This window comes from Heteronotia binoei, chromosome 14 (genome assembly GCF_032191835.1).
Source record: "Heteronotia binoei isolate CCM8104 ecotype False Entrance Well chromosome 14, APGP_CSIRO_Hbin_v1, whole genome shotgun sequence".
NCBI lineage: Eukaryota > Metazoa > Chordata > Lepidosauria > Squamata > Gekkonidae > Heteronotia > Heteronotia binoei.
In genome coordinates this window covers 3,245,510-3,272,776 of record NC_083236.1, presented here as the reverse complement: position 1 = coordinate 3,272,776, position 27,267 = coordinate 3,245,510, and the positions used below count along the sequence as shown (strand labels likewise).

Sequence of the window (27,267 nt, the reverse complement as noted above, 5' to 3'; positions counted from 1 at the left end):
ACCTGCAAAGAAGGCTTCAGTCTCGCCGCTCCTACTTGGGGAAGGCGAAATGGAGGCAACGAGCCCCACAGCAAGACTGGTGTTCTTCTGCAAGGAGCAGCGGCTCTCTGGTGAGCCAGGGAAGGCCCAGTCAGCACTCATCAGTTAAAAGGGTGCTACTAAAAAGGAAACGGAAGGATTGCAGTGAAACGGATGCAAAGAGAATGAAAGTAACATTAGTGCATGAAGGATTAGAGGAACAAGCAAAACACCCACCTCTTGCAGAGCACAGAGAGCAGTTGATTGGAGGGGGGGCTGGTCATATTTCTGGAGGGAGTGTGAGGTCAAGTTTGGAAGGCGAAGTAACCCCTACGGAGTATGTTCCTCAAGAAGGTACTTCTGGGGCACAGGCCTATGGCGCATCTTTCACAGTTCCAGGAATTCACATGCTTGTTGCATGCAGTCAGGCACTGAGGGCAGATAGTGAGAAGGAAACCATTCAGAACTTTAGCGTTAATGCAAAGAGGGGGGGAACAGACACTTGTAAAGTTTCTCCTATGCAGAAGGCAATTGCAAAAAATACTACTGCAGATAAATGCCATAAGAAGGACACACTGAATTCAGTTGGGGAGTCTTTTGACAAAATATGCACAAGTGAAATTAAGATGCGTGACCTCTTGTATTCTCATCAGCCTTGGAAGGAGCGTTTACCTCAGTCATTTGTGCTGAATCGCTTAAAAGGTTATCAGGCAGGGGGACGAAGGCTTGTGGAAACGATCTTCTTGAGCGATAAGGTTCCAAAGCAGCCCAGTGGTCCAAATCCCCCAAGTTGCTGCCAGAGGAAGAAGAGGCTTCCAAAGCGTTACAGGTGCTTGAAAGACAAGTTCCAAGAACTGCTACGGAACCATGTAAGGTGTCCCTATCCAGCAATGTTAAAAAAGAATTGTCCTGTTTTGGTTTCAGACCAAATTTGTGAAAGAAAGCAAGGTGAGATCTTTTCAAGGACACAGTGGGGCAGTGTTGAAGGTTGCCTCAGAGGTGTAGCAGGTGGTTTGTGTCCATTTCCAGAAATTTCAGGCAGAATTGGTGAACATGATAAGTTGAGTCAAGAAGAAAGTGAGAAGTCAGTCCCCAGAGACTCCTTCAGGACTGATTTCCTGGCACTCCTGAAGCAAAACAGCAGCCCCTGGCAAGTGTACACCTTCGTAAGGGAATGTCTTGAAAGAGTGGTCCCTGCGGCTCTTTGGGGTTCTAGTCACAACAAACATCGCTTCTACAAAAATGTGAAAAAATTCATCTCCCTGGGGAAGCAGGACACGTTTCCTTTGCGAGAGCTGTTGTGGAAAATGAGGGTGAACGATTGTGCCTGGCTGCGCCTGACCAAAGGTATTGATTGGGATGAACCACTTATTACAGTCAAAGATCAATTCTAAATTACTGCATTGGAACATAAAATTGTATTAAAATGAACAAGTAAAGTCCATCAGCTGATTATAGAGCAGCAACGGGCTGTGCAAACTGGAGAGCCAGTTTGGTGTAGTGGTTAAGTGTGCGGACTCTTATCTGGGAGAACTGGGTTTGATTCCCCGCTTCTCCACTTGCACCTGCTAGCATGGCCTTGGCAGAGGTTGTCCTCGAAAGGGCAGCTGCTGTGAGAGCCCTCTCCAGCCCCACCCACCTCACAGGGTGTCTGTTGTGGGGGAGGAAGGGAAAGGAGATTGTGAGCTGCTCCAAGACTCTTCGGAGTGGAGGGCGGGATATAGATCCAATATCATCATCTTCTTCATCTTGTGCAGACTGCCTGCTTTGCTGTGATTCCAGGATCATGATCCCAGAGAAGAAAGGCTACATGCAAATGTTCTGATAGATCCAGTTTTTTTTTTTAAAGAATAGAAGATCTTTTCTGGAATCACAACCAAAAAGGCAGTGCAATAGGGCATTCTCAATAGTTTCAGTTTCCCCACCTTCACAAGAGTGTTCCTGTAGTGTTCCTGTAACAGAACTCCACAGTCTCTCCTCCGCAAAGCACAGAAGGTGAGGGATACTGAACTGGGCCCAAGTAAAAAGCAAAGGGATTAACCCAGTTTTCCTCTTAGTGATGAGTTAAGAGGCTGGTGAAACCCATGATAGTTTTGATGATTTCTAGCAAGCAAGTGAATTAGCATCATGATTAAGTTGTGTATCTGCAGATGCCTTATTATCCTGAGTGCCTACTGGGAGGCGGGGGGGCAGTGGTGTCGTGGCCAGGGGGTGTGGCTTGGGGCATTCCTGCTGTCATGCATGGGAGAGCTCAGCATCTGTGGCCCCCTTTCCATTGTTAAGCTGAGATGCCTCAAAGACCTCCAGCTGTGCGTCCAGCTTTCCTCTGTGCAGGTATGTAGCTCTGTAGGATTGTGGCCTTCTATTTTGGCATATAATGGTAATGACTTATGAAAAGACTACCCTCAACAATGAGGATAGGGATCTCTGGATACTTGCCTGGTGTGTAGTGTTTGTTCTCACTGCACTGGCGTCCTCCTTGTAGAACATGGCCGCTCCGTTCCTGCCTCAGAACACCGTTTCCGGACACATCTGCTTTCCAAGTTTTTGTTCTGGCTGATGAACTCCTATGTTGTGCAACTCCTCTGGTCTTTCTTCTACATCACAGAGACCGAATATCAAAAGAATTTGCTCCTTTTCTTCAGAAAGGCTGTCTGGGGCAAGCTGCAGAGCCTGGCAGTCAGGTATGTTGCAATTAGAAGTCTCTCTCCCCGCCCCCCCCCCCCCCCCCCGCCCGGTTACATTTTAAATTTACACACCTGTTTTCTTCACCCTGTTAGGATTCACAACATATCATTAATTGACATAACTAATTAACTGACTCAAAGCACACCAGCAGTAGCGAAATAATGGCAAGATAAAATCTGCTCTGGGCCCTGAACCTTCAGAATGTTTTGTTTTCCATGTGTTAGAATTCAAAGCCATTGCTCTTCTAGGAGACTCTGGTTTGTGGCCTGTCAAGTCTGAAGCCTTTCCTCCACTCCAAGGTGCTGTCACCCAGCAGTCATATCTCTTGCAAAAAGCCTCTTTGGGACATAGGAAGCTTGGGACTCTTCTGAGCACAGGGAAGGCTACATGCCCACGTGTAAATTTCAGGAAGAGCCCTGAGGTCATCATGGTTGTGCCACCAAAACGAAGGCCCTTCTCAGTGGCATTCCTTGACGCATCTGTGATGAGAGAGGTTGCTTTCCCACTGGTGGTTGTGGAAGTGAATGCAGAAGCATGTTTCTGCTTTCATGCTTGCCAAGGTGAGTTTAAGAACGGTATTGCGGTTTTGGAAATGAATGTTTACTTACCTTCTAGGAGCCATCTTGCAAAAGTACATCTTCTTGCCTTGTCCAAGGAGGACATCGAAACTCTGCAGCAGAGGAGGTGTGTTCCTTTGGCAGCTAAGCTCCGCTTCATCCCCAAAGTGAATGGGCTGCGCCCTGTGGTCAGGCTGAATAATCTGGTGGGAGCAGAAAAGTTCTGCAGAAAGAGCAGAGACAAAAAGGTGATTCTCTTTTGAATTAATTCCTGGAAGCCTCCGTGTGGCAGAGATGCAAATCTATTCCCCTCTGTTGTTTTGTGAAAGTTAGCACAGCACTACACGTGGCATCTCCATTTGTGCAGTTCTTGACAGGTTGGGGGGGGGGGTATAAGCCCTGGATGCAGGTTGCCCCATTTCTTTCATTGCATAAACTGCATAGCAAGTTCAGGGTGGCACTTGCCTCCTTTTCTACTGTACAGAGAGGATCAGCAGCTTGGGAGTTACTTGAGTTGGGTCATGTTCATTTATTTGAATTAGTGTTTTATTGCAATGCTTGCATAGTTTGCATAGAGCCAGTTTGGTGTAGTGGTTAAGTATGCGGACTCTTATCTGGGAGAACATCTTTGATTCCCCACTTCTCCACTTGCACCTGCTGGAATGGCCTTGGGTCAGCCATAGCTCTGACAGTTGTCCTTGAAAAGGCAGCTGCTGTGAGAGCCCTCTCAGCCCCATCCACCTCACAGGGTGTCTGTTGTGGGGGAAGAAGATAAAGGAGATTGTGAGCCGTTCTGAAACTGAGATTCAGAGTGGAGGGCGGGATATAAATCCAATATAAAGTTCAAAATATGTGTTTCCTGTAGTTGCAGACATCTAAACAGGTATTTTATTATTTCCTACTCCTTCAACCACAGGTTGGTAGGATGCAGGAAAAAAGAAAACAATCAATAAAACGTGTGTGTGTATAAAAGCCCAGGCATATTGGTGCTTTCCAACTCTCCCATTGACCCATTGATGCTTACTTCTCACCCACTGGCCCATCAACCACCATTCAACTGTACTTATGTCCCATTAGCTGGTTCTGCTCCACTCCCCTCCCCACTGCTGGCCCAGTCACATCTTCCCTGGCTGGAAAAAATGCATATCTCAAGTAATGAGCCACTTTGTGGGAAGGGCGGGATATAAATCATAAAAATAAATCAAATAAATAAATAGTGGTGAGTCCAGCAGGCAGTGGCCATCTGAAAGAGACCTGGGCCACACAAAAAGGGTGCTGTTGATGCCTGGGCAGCTGGTCTAGGGAAGCTGCCTGTGCGTCCTATTGGCCCACCCTTCTGGGTCCTTTGTTTTCCCTCAGTGGCTGTTGCTAGGCAACCATAGTATTCCAAGCTTGGTTCCATCAGTTAAAGGTGGGGGAGGGAGGCCCTTTCCAGGCCTGTTTTGGCCTTTGAGGGAGCAGCAACCCTCCTATGGCAGCCAGCATGATGTTGCAGTTAGCAGTTCAGAGCAGAATCTGCCAGACTGAGATTCTTGCTGTGGAAGCTGACTGAGTGATTTCAGACCAGTCACAGACTTTCAGCCTAACCTACCTCACGGGATTGTTGTACAAATCAAAAGGGGCAGAACAGTGTAAGCTGCTTTGGTCATCACAGCGTCTGTGATCGTCATGATGCCTCCCCTGCACCTCCAATAAATATTCTTATCTCCATTTTGGGCCTCAAGACTTTGAACCACCACAGACACGGGGGACACACACACACATGGGAGGGGGGGTGCCGGCATCTGTTTCAGCTGTGGGGTGGGAAGACAGTTGGGTGAGTGAAGGCTAAGGGTTGGGAGGAGTAGTGAAATGCCAAGGGTATGGGGATAGTTGAGTGGAAGAGGTGATTGCGGGTGGGGGGTGGGAAGACACCAAGTGTAGGGGAGGAGTAAATGCCCGACAAGGTCTCATTTAGATCAGATCTGGCCCTCATAACAAATGAGTTGACACCCCTGGACTAGGAGTTCTAGCAAAACTGTTTTTAATTACCTTTTGATAGCATATTTCCATGTCATTGACAGTAGGGAGCACAACCCAATGTCTAATCTGATTACCAAATTGGAGACACAGTTGGGAATTCCCATCTGCTTCCAAAAAGACTCATTAGCAGTCTCTCAAGATCTTTAACAATCACAGGCTGCCATAATGGTGCCTCATACAATACTGCAGGTAATAACTTAAGAGCTATACACTTTGTGTAGTGCTGAAAAGGATTGTCCACCTTTCATAAAATAAAATTTCTTCAAGAAATTAAACAGAAGCTGAAACCTAATTTTTATAAATTTTAAATTGATTTTCCATGTCATAGATGCTCCCACAATGGTTACCCAGATACTTACAAGAATTTTGTTGTTCAGTTGCACAGTCGAGTCTGACTCTTTGCGACCTCATGAACAAAGTCATGCCAGGCCCTCCTGTCTTCCACCATCCTCCGAAGTCTGCTCAAATTCGTGTTAGTTACATCAGTAACGCTGTCCAGCCATCTCCTCTTTTGCCGTCCCCTTCTTCTTTTGCCTTCTGTCTTTCCCAGCATCAGGGTCTTCTCCAGGGAGTGCTTCCTTCTCATTTGGTGGCCAAAGTATTTGAGCTTCAGCTTCAGCATGTGACCTTCCAGGGAACAGTCTGGGTTGATTTCCTTTAGGACTGACTGATTGGATCTTCTTGCAGTCCAAGGGACTCTCAAGATTCTTCTCCAGCACCACAGCTCAAAAGCATCTATTTTTCTGCGCTCAGCCTTCCTTATGGTCCAGCTCTCACAGCCATACATTACTACTGGGAATACCATTGCTTTGACTAATCGGATTTTTGTTGGCAGGATGATGTCTCTACTTTTATTATACTGCCCAGTTTCGCCATAGCTGTCCTCCCAAGGAGCAACTGTCTTTTAATTTCATGGCTACAGTCAACATCTGCAGTGATCTTGGATCCCAGAAATGTGAAGTCTGTTACTACTTCCATGTCTTCCCCTTCTATTTGCCATGGTGTGATGGGGCCAGATGCCATGATCTTAGTTTTTTTTATTTTGAGTTTCAAGCCTACTTTTGTGCTCTCCTCTTTCACCCTCAACAAGAGGTTCTTTAGGTTCTCCTCACTTTCTGCCATTAGAGTAGTGTCATCTGCATATCTGAGGTTGCTGATGTTTTTCCCGGCAATCTTAATTCCGGCTTCTGCTTCAACCAGGCCAGCATTCCGCATGATGTACTCTGCATATAAATTAAATGAGCAGGGTAACAATATACATCCTTGTCGAACTCCTTTTCCTATTCTAAACCAATCTGTTGTTCCATATCCCATTTTGACTGTTGCTTCTTGACCCTTGTACAGGTTTCTCAGGAGACGTGAGGTGGTCTGATACTCCCATCTCTTTAGGGACTTGCCACAGTTTGTTGTGATCCACATAATCAAAGGCTTTAGCATAGTCAATGAAACAGAAATAGACGTTTTTCTGATAATAATAGTAATAAGGTAAACATTTATAAATAAAAGGGAGCCTGTTTGTTGCCCCTGAATTAGAAGGGCCTGGATATATCTTAGACAGTTACTTTCCGGAATTTGTGCATCTGCTTTCAAATCAACCATAGTAAAGATCACCAGGCCCCCACTGGCCCGGCCTTTAGAGTGAATTTGGATTGCTGGAATAGGAAAGACGCGGGACCCTTGGATCATTGGAGAGCTGGGATCCTGCACCCATGTTTCCTGTAAGTAAAGAATGTCAAAATTGCATTAAAAAGTTAAGAAGTCAGGGTCAGAAAGTTTGTTCCCCCACCCTGCAGCGTTCCAAGATAAAACATTTAATTGTCAAGTGCCCTTATTGATTTTCTTCAGGTCCCTGCTTCAGCCATGGAAAATGCAGCCATTTTTCGGTGCCTTCTTAGTGTAGGGTTTCTGATGGAATTCTTGTCCTGTTGTGGCAGCTCCGAGGTATCAGGATCCACTGTTTGGCACTTCTCTAATTTGAAGAGGGTCAGTTCCATGGGTATTTCCTCCACAGAGGTCCAACAGGAAGGAGCTATCTCAGATTTTTTAGATGCCTGTGATTTTTGTTTCATATAGTCCATCCTTTCAATGATTGTTTGCTGTTCTGATGTTGGTAGGTTTCCAAAGAAGTGCAAAAGTTCAGCCTATAGTTTTCTAAGTAATTGTGCTTTAGGGTGGCAGAATGTTGTTCTGCATGGTCCCTTTTAAAATTCAGATGTGGAAAATTCAGCTTTGATATTGCTGCAGGCTCTGTCCAATTAATCAAGTCTGGGTGTGTGGAAGCAGAGGTTTTCTGAGCCTCATGGTTGCCTCTGCTTTTAAAAACCGTGCTGTAAAAACACCTCTTAGAATCAGGTTCATTCAGCAGCGACGTGGCTGGCTCAAAGCGTCAGCACTTTATTTGTAAAGTCACACAAGTCCAGCAAGGAGCAGGTTCTAACTGGCCAGATAAATGCTGAAAAGTGAAACTGAGCTTCATTCCATTAAAATACATTGCAGCACAGACAAAGCTGCAAGGAAAACACAGAATGGATTTTCCATTAAGGTCTCAGAAACCTTAATGGAAAGTCCATTCTTCATTTTCTTTATAGCTTTGCAAGCCCAGAATTGCTTAGTGCTTCAACCTGCAAAGAAAAGGAAGAAGGAGTTGGGAACTTCATCAGCCTTGGAGCTTCAAAAGGGTGAGGGGGGGGAGTGTGATGAAAGCCCTGGGTTGGGCTGGTTCTAGCCCGTGGGTACGACATTTGACAAACCTGGTCTAGAGATTGCATGCATTTGTAGCTTAGCCCATAGTTTTTCTCTACTTATTGCATCAAATGCCAACTTCAGATCAAAGAAGGTAGTTTGTAGTCTGTTTGTCTTTAGATATTTTTCAGCCAGATTTCTAAAACCAACCTGTTCTGGTCCCAAATATTGCAACTGTTGATCCAAGATTTCTGCTCAAAGGCCAAGTGCACGGCATAAAGCTTACCCAGAACACAAAGCAGGCTGTAATTTGCAGGGTCTGAGTAGATGCCTCTACTTTTCTAGATGGCAATGATGACTGATCTACAGGGATTTCACCTGTTTGATCAAGCCCAGTGCAAAAAGCGGCCAGATGTGAGGCTTACCAAATGGGACTTAAAAGGAACCACTGGGGCGGAATACGGTCAGGGCCAGTTGCAGGCGTCTAATGAATGTGTCTTTGCTGTGTCAACTCCTTACAGCTGTTTTAAAATTATGTTTCCTCAGGTTCAGTATTTCAATATGCAACTTAAAAATCTATATAGTGTGCTCAAGTATGAGCAGAAGAAGAATCCCAGCCTGCTTGGTTCTTCCGTCTTTGGGAAAGATGACATCTGTGCTGCGTGGAAGAAGTTTGTTCTGAAAGTTCTGGGGTCGGATGCCCAAAGGCTTCCTGCGTTCTATTTTGTGAAGGTGCCTCTTCTGTTGCCTTTTTGCATTGTCCTTCTGGGACACTCAGGCAGTTTGCCTGGGTTTCCCCTCCCCTAATTTTATCCTTGCAGCAACTTATGGAGGGAGAATTTGGTTAAGCTGAGAGAAGGACTGACCCCAAGTCACCTGATAAGCTTCATGGCTGAGTTCAGATTTTAAATGCTTCCATACACATGGAATAGTGCACTTTCCATCCACTTTCAGTACACTTTGCAGTTTCATTTTACTGTGTGAAATGGCAGCATCCACTTGCAAACAGTTGCTGAAATGGCCGTGGGTCTCCCTGGTCCTGGATCTGTAACCCCCTCCAGGGGTCCCTTACTTTTTTATATATATTTTATTGTTATTATTGATTGTCCATTTCTCTTACACTCTTCTTCTCATTCCATTTAACATATTTCCCCTCATCCCACCCCCCTTAGTCTATACGTCGTCTTCCAGCCAGGGACAAAGGACTCAAAGCTTCCACTGAATGTCTGCCTTCTTTTCTTCTTTTGCCCACTTCAGGTAGATCAGCCACTTTTCCTTAATCCTTGTTCTTATTTCTTCCCATGACCCTTCCTGAGTCATTGTGGCGGCTATGTCTGACTGAACAAAATCAAAAAGATAATCATGCCAAATTCTTTCCTTCCCTTTACTTTTATCCTTCCATCCTACCGCCATTACCGTTTTTAATAGGTCTTGATTATTCTTCCCTATTATCGCATTCCCTGGTATACTCATCTTCATCAATTCAAAGTCTATTCTCAGTTCAACTTGAAAAAACTTCTTTATCATTCCCACTACCATTTCCCATAATCTATTGGGGCATTCCCACCACATGTGGGTGTACCATCCCTTCTCTTTCTTACAGTGCCAGCATTTAAGGCTCAACCCAGGAAACATGTTCACTAAGGTAGCCGGAATTCTATACCATTTAGTAAAGAATTTCAATTCCATTTCCCTAACTTTATAAATTTTAACCTTTTTTAAACCTTCCATTAACTTTTCTACTGTTCATTTCATTATCTGGCCTTCTGAACTCCATATCCGTTGAAGGTGACCTATTACTCCTTCAATGTCTGAAGTCATACACCTGTATAAAATGCTTACTATTCCTTTTTTTGTTTTACCCATTAATTTATAAATCTTTTCCATAGGTTCCTCTTCATTTATATTACTTTTTTTCACTTTCTTTTTAACTTTAGTATACAATCCTACAGCTTTAAGCCAATGTTGTACCCCTACTGCTTCTTGCAAGTCTTGTAATGGTTTTAACTTATCCATTATTAACAAATCTTCTACCCTTCTGTATCCTTTAAGATTGAGTAATTCCCTCCACCTATCGTCCCTGTCTTCCTCCATTAACATTTCTAATGGCGTCCATCTATATACCTGATTTAACCATTTTGGCTGCCACTTCTTCCACACCATTAACCCACTCTTCCTTGGTCCCTCATTTAAATTAAAGTCCCTCTTCTCCATATTCGTTCCGGGGGGGGGTCCCTTATTGTGTTGCCCGTGGGCACCGTAGCCACACCAATGCCTTTGTCGTTTGATTGCAAATGAAAATAATTTGCTGCTCACCCTCTAACTTTATGTATGGACTGGAATTCCCATTTCATTGTATCTGAGGAAGCGAGCATGCACATGAAAGCTCTTACAATGGATAAAACTTCGTTGGTCTTAAAGGAGCCACTGGACTCAAGCTTTGTTCTGCTGCTTCAGACCAACACAGCTACCCTCCTGAATCTAAAATGATGCTGTTTCAGTGGCTGCTGCCACACCTCTTTCCCAGTGTATTTTTTGTTAAATTGCCCCTCTTGTCCCCTGCACCTGGGCTTCCTTTGTGGCCACACTCACCATCTTATGTCAAAATTCCAAAGGTGCCCACAAGCTCTGAAAGATTAGGAAGCCTTGCGCTCGACCATGCAGGCAAAAAGTTTGAGGAACTGTGTCTCCATTGGTCAAAATATTGTTTTCACAGAGCTGAGGGGTTTTTTCCCTTGTTGCTTTATTGTAGTTGGGGATGCTTTGCAAATTTGCCTTAACTGGTGCTCAAAAATGCAGAGGGAAGCAGGTTAGAGATGGTTCAAGCAGAGCAAAAGGCCTGAGGGAGAGAGCAAAACAGCCCCGTCCCCTTCCCTTGCTTGTTTCTCTCTTTCCCAGCCAGCAGTTCCTCTGTCTTCAGCCCCCCCCCCCCAGGAAAACTGTGGCCCAGTTAACGTGGCGCCAGGCCCACTTGCATGGTAGGGAGCCCTCAAGGACCTCTGGAGGGCACATCACATCCCCCTGTATTCTCTTCCCCTCTCCCTCCTCCTGGCAACCCCTAGAGCCTCTCCTCTTCCCCTGCCTCATTCTCTCCTTCTCAGCCATTCACCAACCTACCTTTTCTCTGCCTCCATCTTCAGGTGTATTTCACTTCACTTCTATTCCACCTTCTTCCTCAGCAGGGACCATTATGCTCTCTTTTTAATCCTCAGAACGGCCTTGTGAGTTAGGTCAGGCTGAAAGTATGTGACTGACCCACCATCACCAAGTGATCTTTCATGGCAGACTGGTGATTTGAAGCTGGGTTGCCCAGACCCTGCCCTGAAGCTCTTAACTTCTGTGCCATGCTGGCTTTCATCAGGTGGCTGCTCTCAAACAGGAGCAAGAAGCCAGACTTAGGTGAGTCATGCAAGTCAGTGATTCCAAGTCACTCAGTGGCTGCTGCCAGGCGTGGCTCCAAGGAGTCCTCCCTTAAAGGCCAAAGTAGCCATGGAAAGCCCCTCCCCCTGCCTTTTCCTGACAGAAACCAGGGCCAGAATGCTGTGGTTGCTTGGCAATGACCACTGAGGGCTTCCACTTGTTAAAGCTACAGATGGTCCTCTTATCATTCGGGGGCCATCATTGTGAGATAAGTTTTACCCCCAATGTACTTTTTAAAAAAAATTTCAGGTTTTCTGCATAACTGGGTTTTTTCAGGTTTGTTGAAAGACTTGTCCACTCACAGCTCCATGCATTGGATTTCAGAATCCTCAGATTTGGCTGACTTCCCCCCCCCCCTGCCCCAATTTGCTTTTTCCCTTCACTAATGAACTTTTCTCCCTTCTTCCTGCTTCCCTTTTCTTGTCAGTGGCTCCCCCTCTCTATTTCTCCTCCTCCTCCTCAGAGAGTCCCCCCATTCTTCCCCCTTCCGTTCCCTGACAACCTCCTCTCTCTTGCCCTCCCACCCCTCCTCTGCCAATCTCCCTTCCTGCCAACCTAACCCCTTTCTGTTTCTAAATCCTTTCCCCCTCTCCACTTACCTGTCAACCCACTCCCCTTCTTTTGCCCCCACCCCTGCACCGTCCCCCCCTTTCCTCCCTCCTTCCCTTGCCAGCGGTGGCAGCAGCAGTGGCGCCAGGAAGCTGCTTCGGGGGGTGGCTCCGGGCCAGACCCAAACCTCTTTTGGTGACCTCCACAGCCAGGCCCAGAACCTCTCTTGGCAACTGCTGCTGCTCGCCGCACGGGTGAGCTCAGGCACAGACAACTTTTTTTAAAAAAATTGAGGGGATTTAAACCCCCTAGTGTCTCTTTTTTAATAATTCAGGTTTTTCTGCAAACCTGAGGGGCTCCTCAAATTTGCAGAAAATTCTGTCATCATTGTGGTCCTGATGGGCAGTTTTAGATATCTGCCAGCGGGGGCCAGACTTAGAAGATCCCCTGTGTTCCCTCCTTGATAAGGACCTAGCGCAGCTTCCAAAGCCCTTCATCCCTCCTCCATTTTATGCCCCCAAGGATTGTCCTCAGAGCTCTGGGCTCCTGACCCCAGGCCACCCAGCAAATGCGAGTCCTGCCCTTGATCAACTGCCCCACACTGGCTCTGTAAGCTGACCTCAGATACTCTTCCAGTGAATGCAGCTAACCTTCTTAGAGGATTACTTCTTGTTTTTACCTTTGGCTGCCAGCCAGTGTGCAGGTGAGAGTTCTGGAAGCAAGAGAAGAGTTGTGAGGCTCCCTCCCAGCTAAGAGGCTTTTCGGCCAGCAGCAGCTTTGGTGAATGAGAGCCCAGATTTGTCAGGTGCCTTTTCCCTCCGTCTCTTCCAGGCCGATGTCAGCGGGGCTTACGATACCATTCCTCATCACAAGGTGGTGGAGGTGGTTGCACAGATCCTGGGACCCAGCAACAACAGCAGCTACTGCATTCGACGTTATGCAGTGGTCATCAGGGCGAAGAATGGGCAGATCATTAAGAAATACCGGAGACACGTATGGCCAACTCTGCTTTCTCTCTCCTGTGTTGTTGGTGCTCTGTTTAGCTGCCTTCAAAGCCCAAAGACTAATATGTACTCAAAATAGGCCCTAGTTAGATAATCTCCCATACAAATTGTCGTGAAGGGATGGGGATGACTAATTATGAGCCAGTCAGAATATGTATTTGCTGTGCTATCTGAGGAGTGGTTTTTCTTCTTCACTGTGGGGTTTTGCAAAACTGCTGCAATTGCCAAAGATCTGGCCCTCCCCTCCCCCCGTCCTTCCTGGAGAAAGGAGGAGGGGGCTGTCCATGGTGTCATGGGGGCTGTGTGCCTGTGGACTGAGGCTGGGTGCTCTCCTCACAGCCTGGAGACTGCTGGCCCTCCCTACAGATACTCTCCAGGGGGAAATCTCAGCGAGTTCCCTCAGAGTCAGTGTGCACAGAGTCATGCTTTGCTCAGGAAGCAGCCTTAGAGTCAGACACTCGCTCCTGAAATGCAAAGCTGCTCTTGTTCTGAATTGGACCACTGGCCTACAGAGCTCAGTACTGTCTGCTCCAACTAGAGTTGAAACAATGCATGAGGCAGACTATTATATGCTGAAAAGGAGGCAGCTTGTCCGACTTTGGGTGACGGTACACTTACTAAATTCTGTGCTGGAGAGGAACTCAGCAGTCCTAAAACAGACGCTTCAAAGAGAGATTACAATGTGAAATTGCTGAATTTGAATTAATTCAGAAGTTCAGAAGAGTTGACTCCCCCCTAAGGCTGACAAGGACATAGGGTTCTTATCTCATTACAGATGCTAATTTTCTGCCCCTCAGCATTTCTGCCCTGCTTTAATCAAGCTGATCACCTTTTGCATTGTGTCTTTGCTCCCACCTTCTGCCTGGGAGAGGAGGACGCAGAGCTCTCCATTCCGACTTGTATCTGATGAAGGGGGCTTGGACTCTGGGAAGCTCATTCTCCCACAATCTAGTTGGTCTCTAAGGCGCTCCTGGACTCAATTCCATCTCTTCAGCAGTCAACAGTATTTTAATCGGAATGCATTTGCAGGTATCAACGTCGAAGGACTTTATGCCAGATATGACTCTGTTTGTTCGTCATCTTCAGCAGAGCACCTCGCTGCGAAATGCGGTAGTAGTTGAACAGGTAGATATCTGCAAACTATCCCCCCTCCCCTCCCCCCACAGCAAGGTGATGATGACCAGGCAGGCACTCTCCTGCCCCCGCACATATTCAGTGAATGCATAGGGGCTGCTATCTGCATTGGGCAGGATTGTACACGTGTTTCCGTAACTTGTGAACAGAGCGGTTGTGAAACTAACAAAATGACATTATGCCAGTAGAGAAACAGCATGGAACCTCAGTCAAACCATACTGCTGCATGGGGGTTTTTTAACCTTCATTAAGGTAGCTTCATCAGATGTTGAGTGCTGTATTGATTCTTTTTCCAAGTTGTTTTAGCTTCTCAAATGGAACCCTTAAGTTTCCTGATGTATTGGGGAATTTGTTTTTGCAGCTTCTCATCTCTAGATAGTGCTAATCAGTGTTCCCTCTAAGCTGTGGAGTTTTGTGAGCAAAAATTCTACTTCATGAGCTACTAGCATTAAAGTTGAGAGCTACTGCATAAGTTAGTTTGCTCTGGGGCCATTTTCCCTGAGCTAAGACAAAAATGTGTGAGCCATTTGAGCACACGCTAATATTCTTCAACATTGAGACTGTTTTCTAACAGTTCTCGATCTCTGTAATGTCAGCTCTTAGTTGGCAGTAGAAGGTGGCAAAGTCTGCCAGTTTCTGGAGTCCCAAAGGTGCCCACTTGCAGAAGGTGAGGTTCTGTGATTTCACCCCCAGTAGAAACTCTGACAGCCAATACTAGGAGCTGCCTGTCTCCACTCACAGCTGGCACCCTTGAGGGTCAGGCAGCAGCTTTGGCTCAACTCTGCTCCGCCTGAGTCCAGCCATGACTCTCTCTGTGCCCCTCTCTCCCTGTCCCATCCCATCAACCAGGGCAGTTGAAAGAAAGTCCACCATCTGTCTGAAGCAGCCCCCTGAACCTCTAGTGTGTGGAGTGAGGAGCAGAGAAGGTAGCAAGCTGGCGAGACCACTGCTGGGACCACGACCCCACCAACAAGCTGAATTTGCTCTTGAAACAAATTGCAGTGCTGAGTGCTGAAGAGGGAGGGAGGGAGCACCACACCACATGTGGGATTCATTATTGATGGAGTAAATGCAGTTCTGTTTGAGAACAGTGGGGAAAATAGTAATTCAAGATGTGAAAAATGGGGTGGGGAAGAGGGAGATTGAAGGCAAAGGTTCCATTTTCTTTTCAACACCCCCCGCTGTCCCCCACTTCCTGCTCAGCAAACAGTTCCTGCATCTATCTTGCTCTGCCCTTCTTGTCCCTGCATTTGAATATCTATATTTCTCAAGGATGCTCCCCCTCTGCTAATATCTAACTCCACAGATAGGGGGAAGACTTTGCCCAAACAAGTTTTTCTGCAAGCTTGGCTGACCCCAGGATTGGAAACAAATCTGAAGAGTAAAAACAAACAAACATTGGGAGGGTTTAAGTTGCCCCACAATAAAAAAGGTTCAATGCTGTTGGTGGCGCTGGCATCCCTGTAGCTCTTAGGGCTCAGCCATAGTGGGCTTGCAATGGGGAGGCACTGCAGGCCGAGAGCAGCTCCCAGATGCTCCAGCCAGGACAAGAAGCCTGGAATTGCAGCTTGCTCAGTGATGGGGAAGCCAGAATGTAGGGGTTAGGGAGGGATGAGAAAGAGGGTGAAGAATCTTCAAGAAGTGGGAGTGGGAGGCACCCTCCCCGGAAGTTTCTTGTGGGTCTCCACTTGTCTATAGCCTGTCACCACTCATAGCTGCAATCTGCAGATTGGGGCCACACGGAGGCTGAGCAAATCTCTCTGCAAACTTGGGGGACTCCCCAGGTGTGCAGAAAAATCTGAAAGTTTTAAAAAATAAACTTGGGGGGGGGTTTAAATCCACCCAAAAGTAAAAGCACCCTCTGCACAGGCAGCCCCCCCCCCCGCAAGCCTGCAGCAACAAAGAACATAAGAGAAGCCATGTTGAATCAGGCCAATGGCCCATCCAGTCCAACACTCTGTCACACAGTGACCAAAAATTTGTGTGTGTGTGTGTATATATATATATATATATATATATACACACACACACGCACACATACACAGACGGTGGCTAATAGCCACTGATGGACCTCTGCTCCATATTTTTATCTAACCCCCTCTTGAAGCTGGCTATGCTTGTAGCCATCACCTCCTGTGGCAGTGAATTCTACATGTTAATCACCCTTTGGGTGAAGAAGTACCTCCTTTTATCCGTTCTAACCCAACTGCTCAGCAATTTCATCGAATGCCCATGAGTTCTTGTATTGTGAGAAAGGGAGAAAAGTACTTCTTTCTCTACCCTCTCCATCCCATGCATAATCTTGTAAACTTCTATCATGTCACCCCGCAGTCGACATTTCTCCAAGCTAAAGAGCCCAAGTGTTTTAACCTTTCTTCATAGGAAAAGTGTTCCAAACCTTTAATCATTCTAGTTGCCCTTTTCTGCACTTTTTCCAATACTCAGCAGCTGAGCCCAGAAGCTGGAGAAAAGGACTCCAGGCTCAGGAGCTGCACCAGGATCCCCTGCCCACGAGTCTCCACACCCCCCCCACACAAGTATCACTGGTCCCCACTTGTTAATATTAATATTATTAACGTTCCTTCTTTCTTTTCCCCTCTGCTGAGTCTGGTTAAGCCATGCATGTCATAAAATGAAACACAAAATACCAGAGATACTAACTTTATAAAGGTGATTTCAGGTGCTGAATGGCAATAGCAGGCTAGGTTGGATTAAGTGTGAGATGCAGAGGGGTGGTAGTGTTAGTATTTATAAGGTTTTGGGGGGGTGGATCTGCTTAAGAACAATTTTGCAGGGGCCCAAAACTAGGGTTGCCAACCTCCAGATGATGGCGCTAAATCTCCTGGGATTTCAGGTCATCTCCAGGGGACAGAGATCAGTTCACTTAGAGAAAATGGGCTCTACAGTGCTGTACCCCATTGGAAGCCCCCTCCTCTCCTTCCCAAACCAGGCCCTCCCCGAGCCCCATTCCCCAAAAACTCTAGGTCAGGCCCCACTCACAAACCTCAAAGCTAACATGCAAGAGTAAGGCTGTTTAATATGCCAAACAATAAAACCCAAAGCAACCGGCCCAGTAACCTTAAATCTTCATCGTGGTCTCTGTGCAGTCCCACACATGGGTCTTGCCTTCGGCAATGGATCCTAACCTCGGAGACTCCTAAAGCTCACTTGAGCATTATTTTTGGTGCGCTTTCTGGCTCACCCTGGGGAGCAGACACCGACTGCGCGTGCCTGGAGCGAGCGGAAGGCGCCCCTCCCACTCAGTTTCTTCCTAACCGCCGCTTGGACAACACCTTCTTCATTGCGTTTTTCTCCTTAGCTCGTTCTTCTTCTCATCTCTTCGTCCCCTGTGGTATCGTTTTCTTCCCTTTTCGTCTCTGTTTTTCGTCCATATCTGTGCGTTTTTTTTAAAAAAAAGGAACCTTATTTCTGGGCTTTTCTTTTCTTTCCCCTCCCCCCCCCCCCCGGTCCGGAGCATATGGAAGGGAAAACTACTTTCAAAAAGTGCCGCAGCTGTGGGGCTAAAATCCCATCCACTAACGGTCATTCCCACTGCCTTTTTCTGCCTTGGAGAAGCCCACAGGGTCGACTCCTGCACCCACTGCACCAGATTCGGCAAACAGGCACCAGGCCTTCAGAGCTTTCTTCTAGAAAAGTCTCTTCGGGCTATGCCCACTTCCAGCAATTCACCGCCTCCCCCATCCCAAGAAGGAGATTCAGCTGCGTTGGCCACTGTGGCATCACTAAGAAAGCATAAGTCTGACAAATCTGCTTCCCGCCATTCTGAGTTCAGTCACAAATCTAAGAAGTCAAGCCATCGCTTGGATTCATCCACTTGGGCTCCCAAAAAAATCAAGAATCTACATTTATTTATTTGTTTGTTTGTTTCTCAGATTTATATCCTGCCCTCCCGTCCAAAGCAGGCTTATCCAAAACCAGCAAGGCTTCTGTTATGTCGACACCTCCAGCTTCGATGGCCTTGACTTTGACTTCCACCTCGACTCCGATGGCCTCAACTTTGACACAGCACACCATCTCAACACTCCTACCTGCAGAGCTTGCAGCTTCCACTGATGTCATCACTGAGATGCCCCAACTCACTCAAACCTCAGATGTGATTCCGATCCCATCCAGATCTCCATCGATCCACGGCTCCCTGCCTCTGGATATCCTGGAACCTGACCCCAGACATCTTTTGGATCCGAATGCATTCTGGGATATAGGGGTTTCTCCCCTGTATAGAGAACCGAGCACATATCGAGACGTTGCCTGTATAGAGAGCTTCGTGAGTCATCCACCCAAGTCTTAACACAGCTTTATAGAGAGACGTCCACTCAATTCTTGACTCAGGACTACAGGACACCTCTTTCCTACAAAAGGGATCTTCCTCACCTCCGTTCTCGCTCTCCCATCCGCTCAGAACTCTGCCTTGACTACCACTATCGCTACGACTACTCCTCGGCTTCGAGATCGCCTTCAGAGGGCTTACAGACACTTCTCCAGATTTCCTTCCCATGAAGGATTTCAACACTCTTGGTACCGTGATTACGCTGAGTACAGGCACTCTAGGAGTCGACATGCTTCTCCTACATATGTTCCTCAGCTCCCAGCCTTGGCCTCGACCTCCACCTCAGCTCCAGCTCCTAGGTCTCTGATCCGAGCTCCTCATTCATCGATCGCAACAACATCCTCGGCTCCGATCCGGGCCCCTCACTCACCGGTTGGAACCATGCCCTCAGCTCCCATGGCTCCACTGAAAAAACCCAACGAACAGCTGTCGCCTTTGACTCCGGATCAGCCTCTGCTTCCTCCAGACAACTCAGAGTCAGTGAGTTCTGGTTCCTCCGGGTCCAACCACCCTAATTCTCCAGCCTCCCCTGGCTCCAACACGCCTTGCCCGGTCCACCTTTCTCCATCCAATGGCTCTAAGGCCTATCTCAACCTAATTTCCACCATGGCTGTTACCTTACCTTCTGACACCCGGCAGTCACTGATGTGGTACATGACTTAGTACAATCCGACCTGCCTGCTGGATCTTTACTTCCAGTGCTCCCTATCCACCTTGAGGGACTTCAGGAAGCCTGGGACAAGTCTGCTTCCATCGCGCCAGCTCCGAGGAGATTTGACTCTCTTTATAGAGTCCATGCCCCGGATTCAAAGTTTCTCTCCTCTCACCCTGCTCCCAATTCGATAATTGTACACTCGGCTTCAAAGGCAAAACCTTCTAGACACCCTGCTCCCCCGGACCGGGAAGGGTGTAAACTCGACACCCTAGCACGGAAGATCTATGACCTGGCTACCACCAACTCAAAAATTAACAACTATTTGGCTTACCTTTTGGCTTATGTTTTCAACCTTGTCAACCAGTTCACACCCCTAATTCCAACTTTACCAGACATTTCTCAAAAGCTGACTCATCAGTTGGTTTCAGAACTCTCCAGAGTAAGTAAAGAACAGATCAACACCGTTCGGCATGCAGTGTCCTGCTCCTCCAGGGTCTTTGCATCATCAGTAGCGCTTCGACGCCATGCATGGCTTCGCTCAACCAACCTCCAGACTGACATCAAACAGAAGATAGAGGACCTACCGTTTGATGGTCAAGGGCTGTTCCACGCATCCACGGACAATGTCCTCACATCCGTAGGATGGCCGTAAGCATGCTAAACGCCTAGGTGTCACCCAGCAACAGCAGCCCCAAACCTTCAACTTTTCCTGACCCTGGAAACAGCCCTATCTGAAACGCCAACGTTCCCCTAAAGAGTCTGAATACTGGCGTCGAAAGGGACCCCAAACCAAACAGTCCTACCAGTCCTATCAGCAAAAGTCAAGCTCACAATCAATCAAGAAGACTACGCCACCCTCTAAGCAGTCTCTTTGACTTCCCTCTCCTGCTATCTCCAGGTCTCACAAGGCTTTTCCCGTTCCTCAGGACTTGGCAAAAGATCACCACAGACACCTGGGTACTTACTATAATTCAGATAGGTTACTCCATAGAGTTCATTTCGCCCCCTCGCCATCACAGTTTTATTTTAACATCGCTGTCCCTGTTTCTTCACGAGGAAATCCAAGATCTCCTTCGTTCCCCTCCACCACCAAAATACAGGGTTCTATTCCAGATACTTTCTAGTCCCAAAACGAGACAGAGGCAGACGTCCAATTCTAGATCTTAGGAAACTCAACGATCAAATAATTTACAAGAAATTCTCCGTTCATTCAGTCCTGTTGTTAATCCCACAGAACAGCTGGATGGCGTCCCTGGACCTTCAGGATTCCTACTTCCACATTTCAATAAGGCCCCAACATAGGAAACACCTGATATTCACCATGGGTCACCACCACTTCCAATATCAGGCCCTCCCATTTGGACTGGCCACGGCCCCTTGCATTTTTACAAAGTGTATGGCAGTGGTGGCTGCAGCTCTTCGTCTCTGAGATAGCACCATCTTCCCATACTAGACGACTGGCTGCTGACTGCTCAGTCACCTCAACAGCTCAAACAGGACATTCAAGTCACACTATCTCTTCTAGCATCCCTAGGTCTGTGTGTGAACCTTGCCAAGTCACAACTCACCCCTACACAGGACTTACAGTTAATAGGTGTCTGCTTCTGCACGCACCTTCATATGGTTTTCCTCCCTCTTCCGCGCAGTGTACAAATCATAGCAACTACCACTACTATTCTTCAATCTCCAACTCAACCTGCTGTCATGTTTCAACGTCTTCTGGGATACATGGCAGCAACTACATCCATCATCAGATTCTCCAGGCTTTGGATGAAGCCTCTGCAACTCTGGTTTGTCCGTGCCTCACAGACAACCTCAAACCATGATTCTCACCGCACCCAAGGAGGTCCTACTCTCTCTCCACTGGTGGACTCTTCAACCCAACTTGCTTCAGGGGATGCCCTTCATCCGGCCTTCCCCTATTGCAAATGTCACCACGAATGCCTCGGTGGGGTTGGGTGTCAAGCATGGAAGTTTCAGATAACCAAGTAATTGTTTAATACAGTCTCAGTTTATTGATAATCCATTGTTGCTTCAAGGTGGAACACCTTGAAAGTGATACAAAGTACTGTATGGTATGAAGCTTTAAGCTTCAAAGTGCATAGAAGAGATAGTTTAAAGACATAACAAGGACTTGTGAATTACTACAAATATGCACCTTGCTATCTCTGCGGTTGAAACTTCCTTCGGTCTCATGCATTCTTGTTACAGTTGATAGTTACTACATGGAAACCTTTCCGGGAGGCGTCTACTCTCAAAGCATTGCATTCCTACATTTGCTAGTTAAAGATGGGAAAGGGAAAAGGGAGGTTAGAACAAACGGGGACTACTTAGCTTTGATATGCAATTATACAGAAAGGAATTCTAAACGACAGAACCAAACTTTAAACTTAATACTGAATATAAACCACATGCTTGACATTGGGGAGCCCACTTAGAGGACAAGACTGTCAGGGGTCTGTGGTCTCCTGCAGAGAGAAAATTCCACATCAACTGCTTGGAACTAATAGCGGTCCACAGGTCCCTTCAATCCTTCCTCCCATCTCTAACGGGTCATCATGTTCAAATCACATCAGATAACATGGCAACTGTCTTTTACATAAACAGACAGGGGGGAACGAGATCTGTTCAGCTTTGCCATCTCTCCATTGCCCTGTGGAAATGGTGCATCAAGCACAACATTTACCTCACTGCAATCCATCTACCCGGAGTAAAAAACACTCTAGCGGACTCTCTCAGCCGGTTTTCACTGGACGACCACAAATGGTCACTCAGTCCTGCACATCTTCATTGCATCTTCCGTTGCTTTGGGAGACCCAGTGTAGATGTCTTTGCCATGCGACTCAACACCAAATGTTGTCGCTTTTACATGAGGGGGAGCAATGATGCTTTTTTCCACGTTTGGACAGGAGGTCTCCATTACCTGTTCCCTCCATTTCCACTCATCACAAGCTGAATCCTCAAAATTGCCCGAGATCAGACAAACTGCATTCTCATCACTCTGTGGTGACTGAGACAACCATGGTTCACGAGGCCTCTTCAGCTATCGCACCACTCCTGTCATCGTCTCCCTATGGTACCCAACCTCCTCACTCAACATCAAGGTCAGGTCTGGCACCACAATCCTCAAATTCTACACCTCACAGCGTGGACGATCCATTCATAACACTGCCCCCAGAAGTACAACGTTATCCTCAGTGCTAGGAAGTCTTTCACTAGACGTTCTTACTTTCTTAAATGGAAGCGCTTCTCCGCATATGCACAATCTCATGACATTAATCCTGACATCGTTCCCATCTCCTCTATTCTACAGTACCTATTGTCCCTGCAGGTTTCAGGACTTAGTTACTCTTCACTAAAGGTTCATTTGTCCGCCATCTCATCGTTCCATGTTCCTCTTGATGGTCAGACAGTTTTTTTTCACCAATTGTCTAAAGCTTTCCTCAAGGGACTTTTACGTCTACTTCCCCCAGTTAAACTCATCGTTTCTGCCTGGAGTTTATCTCAGGTTCAGGCTCAGCTTGTTAAACCACCTTTCGAGCCCTTAGCATCTGTTGACTTACATTTACTTTCCTGGAAGACTGCCCTATTGGTTGCCCTTACTTCAGGCAAATGAGCAATTGATCTATGTGCCTTCCACTCTGATCTACCTTATACTGTCTTTCATAGTTCCAAGGAGGTTCTTTGGGTGGACCCCACCTTTCTCCCAAAGGTCGTCTCCCCCTCCCACCTTTCAAGTGCTACTTCCTTACCAGCCTTTTTTCCAGAACCAAAGGACTCAGGTCAAAGGATACTGCATACTCACGACGTGAAGAGAGCCTTATCCTTCTATCTTGCACGTACACAACCTTTCCGAAGGGACCCTAATTTGTTTGTAGCCTATGGCAACCCCCATAAAGGCTCCAAGATATCCACCCAAAGACTTGCTAAACAACCATTACCTGTCGGACTCAAAGCTCATTCTACCAGATCCGTCTCGACTTCTTCAGCATTTCTGCAAGGAGTATCCTTGGAGGACATTTGTGCCGCTGCGACCTGGTCCTCTTCGTCCACGTTTGTCGCTCAGTATGCCCTGGACATTCGTGCTAGACTTGATGCCTCCTTCGGCCAGGCAGTCCTTCGCTCAATCTTTCACTAATCCTCCTCCAGGTGAGTGCAAGGTGAATGTCCATATGTGAACTAACTATTATGTTTGCTTACCACTTGCCAGCACCCACCTCCTGTGTTCAGCTTGTTAATCATCCATGTGTGGGACTTAACAGAGACCACAATGAAGATAAACAGGTTGCTTACCTGTAACTGATGATCTTCAAGTGGTCATCTGTGCAGTCACACACACACACCCAGCCTTCCCCTCTGCTGGCTCTTTGCTTCTCTCATGCATGGATGTCAGTAGCGGCTGGAAGAAACTGAGTGGGAGGGGCACCTTCCGCTCACTCCAGGCATGCGCAGTTGGTGCCTGCTCCCCAGGGCGAGCCGGAAAGCGCGCCAAAAATTACGCTCAAGCGAGCTTTTGGAGTCTCTGAGGTTAGGATCCGTTGCCGAAGGCAAGACCCATGTATGTGACTGCACAGATGACCACTCGAAGATCATCAGTTACAGGTAAGCAACCTGTTTTTCTGTAACGCAAGGGAAAAGCAACCACAAATGGTAGCTTGAAACCAACTGGAATTACTACAAAGGAGTTTTCAGCTGCCTGGAGTTGTCCAAAAAGACCGCCACAACCATGTTTAACTTTAAAAGGGGGAAATACACTGAGATGAGGAGGCATGTGAGGAGGAAACTGAAAGGAAAGGTACATACGGTCAAAACCCTTGGGGAAGCTTGGACACTATTTAAAACTATAATCCTAGAAGCTCAGATAAAATACATACCCCAAGTTAGGAAAGGCACAAACAGGCATAAGAAAAGGCCTGCATGGTTAACAAACAAAGTAATGGAAGCTGTAAAAGGTAAGAAGGACTCCTTTAAGCAGTGGGAAACCAGTCCAAGTGAGATTAGTAAAAGGGAACACAGGCTGTGGCAAATCAAATGCAAGACTGTGATCAGGCAGGCAAAAAGGGACTATGAGGAGCATATTGCAAAAAACATAAAGACCAACAATAAAAATTTCTTCAAATATATTAGAAGTAGGAAACCAGCCAGGGAGGCAGTGGGGCCCTTGGATGACCATGGGGTAAAAGGATTACTGAAGGAGGATAGGGAAATGGCTGAGAAGCTAAATGAATTTTTTGCCTCCGTCTTCACTGTGGAAGATGAGAACTTTTTGCCCGCCCCAGAACCACTAATTTTGGAAGGGGTGTTGAAAGACCTGAGTCAGATTGAGGTGACAAAAGAGGAGGTCCTACAACTGATAGATAAATTAAAAACTAATAAGTCACCGGGTCCGGATGGCATACATCCGAGAGTTCTGAAAGAACTCAAAGTTGAACTTGTGGATTTTCTAACAAAAATCTGAAATCTTTCATTGAAATCTGCCTCCGTTCCTGAGGACTGGAAGGTAGCAAATGTCACCCCCATCTTTAAAAAGGGTCCCAGAGGAGATCCAGGAAATTACAGGCCAGTCAGTCTGACTTCAATACCAGGAAAGTTGGTAGAAACCATTATCAAGGACAGAATGAGTAGGCACATTGATGAACACGGGTTATTGAAGAAGACTCAGCAAGGGAAGATCTTGCCTCACTAACCTGTTACATTTCTTTGAGGGGGTGAACAAACATGTGGACAAAGGAGACCCGATAGATGTTGTTTACCTTGACTTCCAGAAAGCTTTTGATAAAGTTCCTCATCAAAGGCTCTTTAGAAAGCTTGAGAGTCATGGAGTAAAAGGACAGGTCAAAAACTGGATCAAAAACTGGCTGAGTGGATCAAAAACTGGCTGAGTAATAGGAAGCAGAGAGTGAGTATAAATGGGCAGTCTTTGCAGTGGAGGACGGTAAGCAGTGAGGTGCCGCAGGGCTCGGTACTGGGTCCCATGCTCTTTAACTTGTTCATAAATGATTTAGAGTTGGGAGTGAGCAGTGAAGTGGCCAAGTTTGCGGATGACACTAAATTGTTCAGGGTGGTGAGAACCAGAGAGGATTGTGAGGAACTCCAAAGGGATCTGTTGAGGCTGGGTGAGTGGGCGTCAACATGGCAGATGCGGTTCAATGTGGCCAAGTGCAAAGTAATGCACATTGGGGCCAAGAATCCCAGCTACAAATACAAGTTGATGGGGTGTGAACTGGCAGAGACTGACCAAGAGAGAGATCTTGGGGTCGTGGTAGATAACTCACTGAAAATGTCAAGACAGTGTGCGTTTGCAATAAAAAAGGCCAACGCCATGCTGGGAATTATTAGGAAGGGAATTGAAAACAAATCAGCCAGTATCATAATGCCCCTGTATAAATCGATGGTGCAGTCTCATTTGGAGTACTGTGTGCAGTTCTGGTCGCCGCACCTCAAAAAGGATATTATAGCATTGGAGAAAGTCCAGAGAAGGGCAACTAGAATGATTAAAGGGCTGGAGCACTTTCCCTATGAAGAAAGGTTGAAACGCTTGGGACTCTTTAGCTTGGAGAAACGTTGACTGTGGGGTGACATGATAGAGGTTTACAAGATAATGCATGGGATGGAGAAAGTAGAGAAAGAAGTACTTTTCTCCCTTTCTCACAATACAAGAACTCATGGGCATTCGATGAAATTGCTGAGCAGACAGGTTAAAACAGATAAAAGGAAGTACTTCTTCACCCAAAGGGTGATTAACATGTGGAATTCACTGCCACAGGAGGTGGTGGCGGCCACAAGCATAGCCACCTTCAAGAGGGGATTAGATAAAAATATGGAGCACAGGTCCATCAGTGGCTATTAGCCACAGTGTGTGTGTATATATAAAATTTTTTCCCACTGTGTGACACAGAGTGTTGTACTGGATGGGCCGTTGGCCTGATCCAACATGGCTTCTCTTATGTTCTTATGCCTGAAATAAAAATTTGTTGGTATTAAAGGTGCCATGGGACCCAAAGGGGGGGGGGAGACAGCCAATAGAGGGAAAGGTGGTTGGCTTTTTATCTCTCCACAATTGAGAGAGCCTGGCTGAGATTGCAGCAGTTGCCCTGGAGAAGACGTATGTGTGCACACAAAAGCTTATACCTGAAATAAAACCTCATTGGTCTGTTAAAGGTGCAGTGGGAATCAGACTTTGTTGTCTCTCAAGCACACTCTCTCCCCCTTCCTCCCCAGAAGAGTGGGGGAGGAGACCACCAGTGGAAAGAGGGAAAGTTGGCTTGTTATCTCTCTCGCAAAATTCAGAGAGCCAGCCGAACGCAAGCTGTGATGCAGCAGCAGCTTCAGAGAAGGAAGCAGGAGAGAGCCAGTTGCTCATGGGACCGATATGAGCCCCGCAGGGGCCAGTTCCGGCCTGCAGACTGCATGTTTGACACCCCTGAAATAGACACTGGCCTTTGTGAATCTATATTTTTGCCGTTTACATCTTGGTTTATTCAAATTGCCTATTTCCTAAAATATCCAGATATATTTTGTGTTTTGGGATCATGCTTTTGCTACAGATGGGAAATGCTACAATGTTCTTGATTTAACTGTGACAGATGATCCCCCCCCCCCCCGTATTTTGTTTTTCTCCAATTTAGAGTGTTTGTTTGAAAGAAAGCTGTTCCGACCTGTTTGAGTTTTTCCTGCAGTTAATCCATAGCAATATCCTGAAGATTGAGAACAGGTAAATAATTTTTTTCTCTTGTATTGTTTGAATTTTCATAGAATTTGTCAGAGAATAAGGAGGGTTAACTAATTTTTTTCCCTGATGTGCTTTTCACTGTCTCTTTAATTGAATTGTTAGCCAAGCCCAGGTAGTTTTTCTCTGCCATTACAAGTACTATAAAGGTTTTGGTCCACTGCTGTTCCCTCTTTGCATCCCAGTTGAGCCCCAGGAACATTTCTGTCCTGCTTCTTGTAGATGATGCAGTTCTCTCAAGAACAACATCAGGACTTTCCTCTCCGACAGAGGCCTTTGTCTCTTTGTGGAGTAACCCTTCAGTGGCTCACCTCATTCTTCAGTGGTTAGGGACATAGGGTGGCACTGAGAGCAACAGTGTGGATGTGGAGCCCCAAGGGGACACTCTTCTCCCCAATGCTGTTTAACATCTACACACGCCCCTTTGCCCAGCTAACACAGAGTTTCGAGCTAGAGGTCTA

The 27,267-nt window shown here is 46.7% G+C and overlaps 1 protein-coding gene across 1 annotated transcript in view; it reads left to right on the top strand.

The window, feature by feature from the left end:
- Window positions 1-568: 568 nt before the first annotated feature.
- Window positions 569-27,267, top strand: part of TERT (telomerase reverse transcriptase) — a 67,769-nt gene continuing 41,070 nt past the window's right edge. The window contains exons 1-7 of the mRNA XM_060253655.1: window positions 569-1,365; window positions 2,504-2,702; window positions 3,322-3,511; window positions 8,514-8,699; window positions 12,768-12,929; window positions 13,970-14,065; window positions 26,706-26,791. Of these exons, the coding sequence (XP_060109638.1) occupies window positions 645-1,365; window positions 2,504-2,702; window positions 3,322-3,511; window positions 8,514-8,699; window positions 12,768-12,929; window positions 13,970-14,065; window positions 26,706-26,791 (1,640 nt within the window). The 5' untranslated portion in view covers window positions 569-644. The remainder of the gene's footprint in view (window positions 1,366-2,503; window positions 2,703-3,321; window positions 3,512-8,513; window positions 8,700-12,767; window positions 12,930-13,969; window positions 14,066-26,705; window positions 26,792-27,267) is intronic.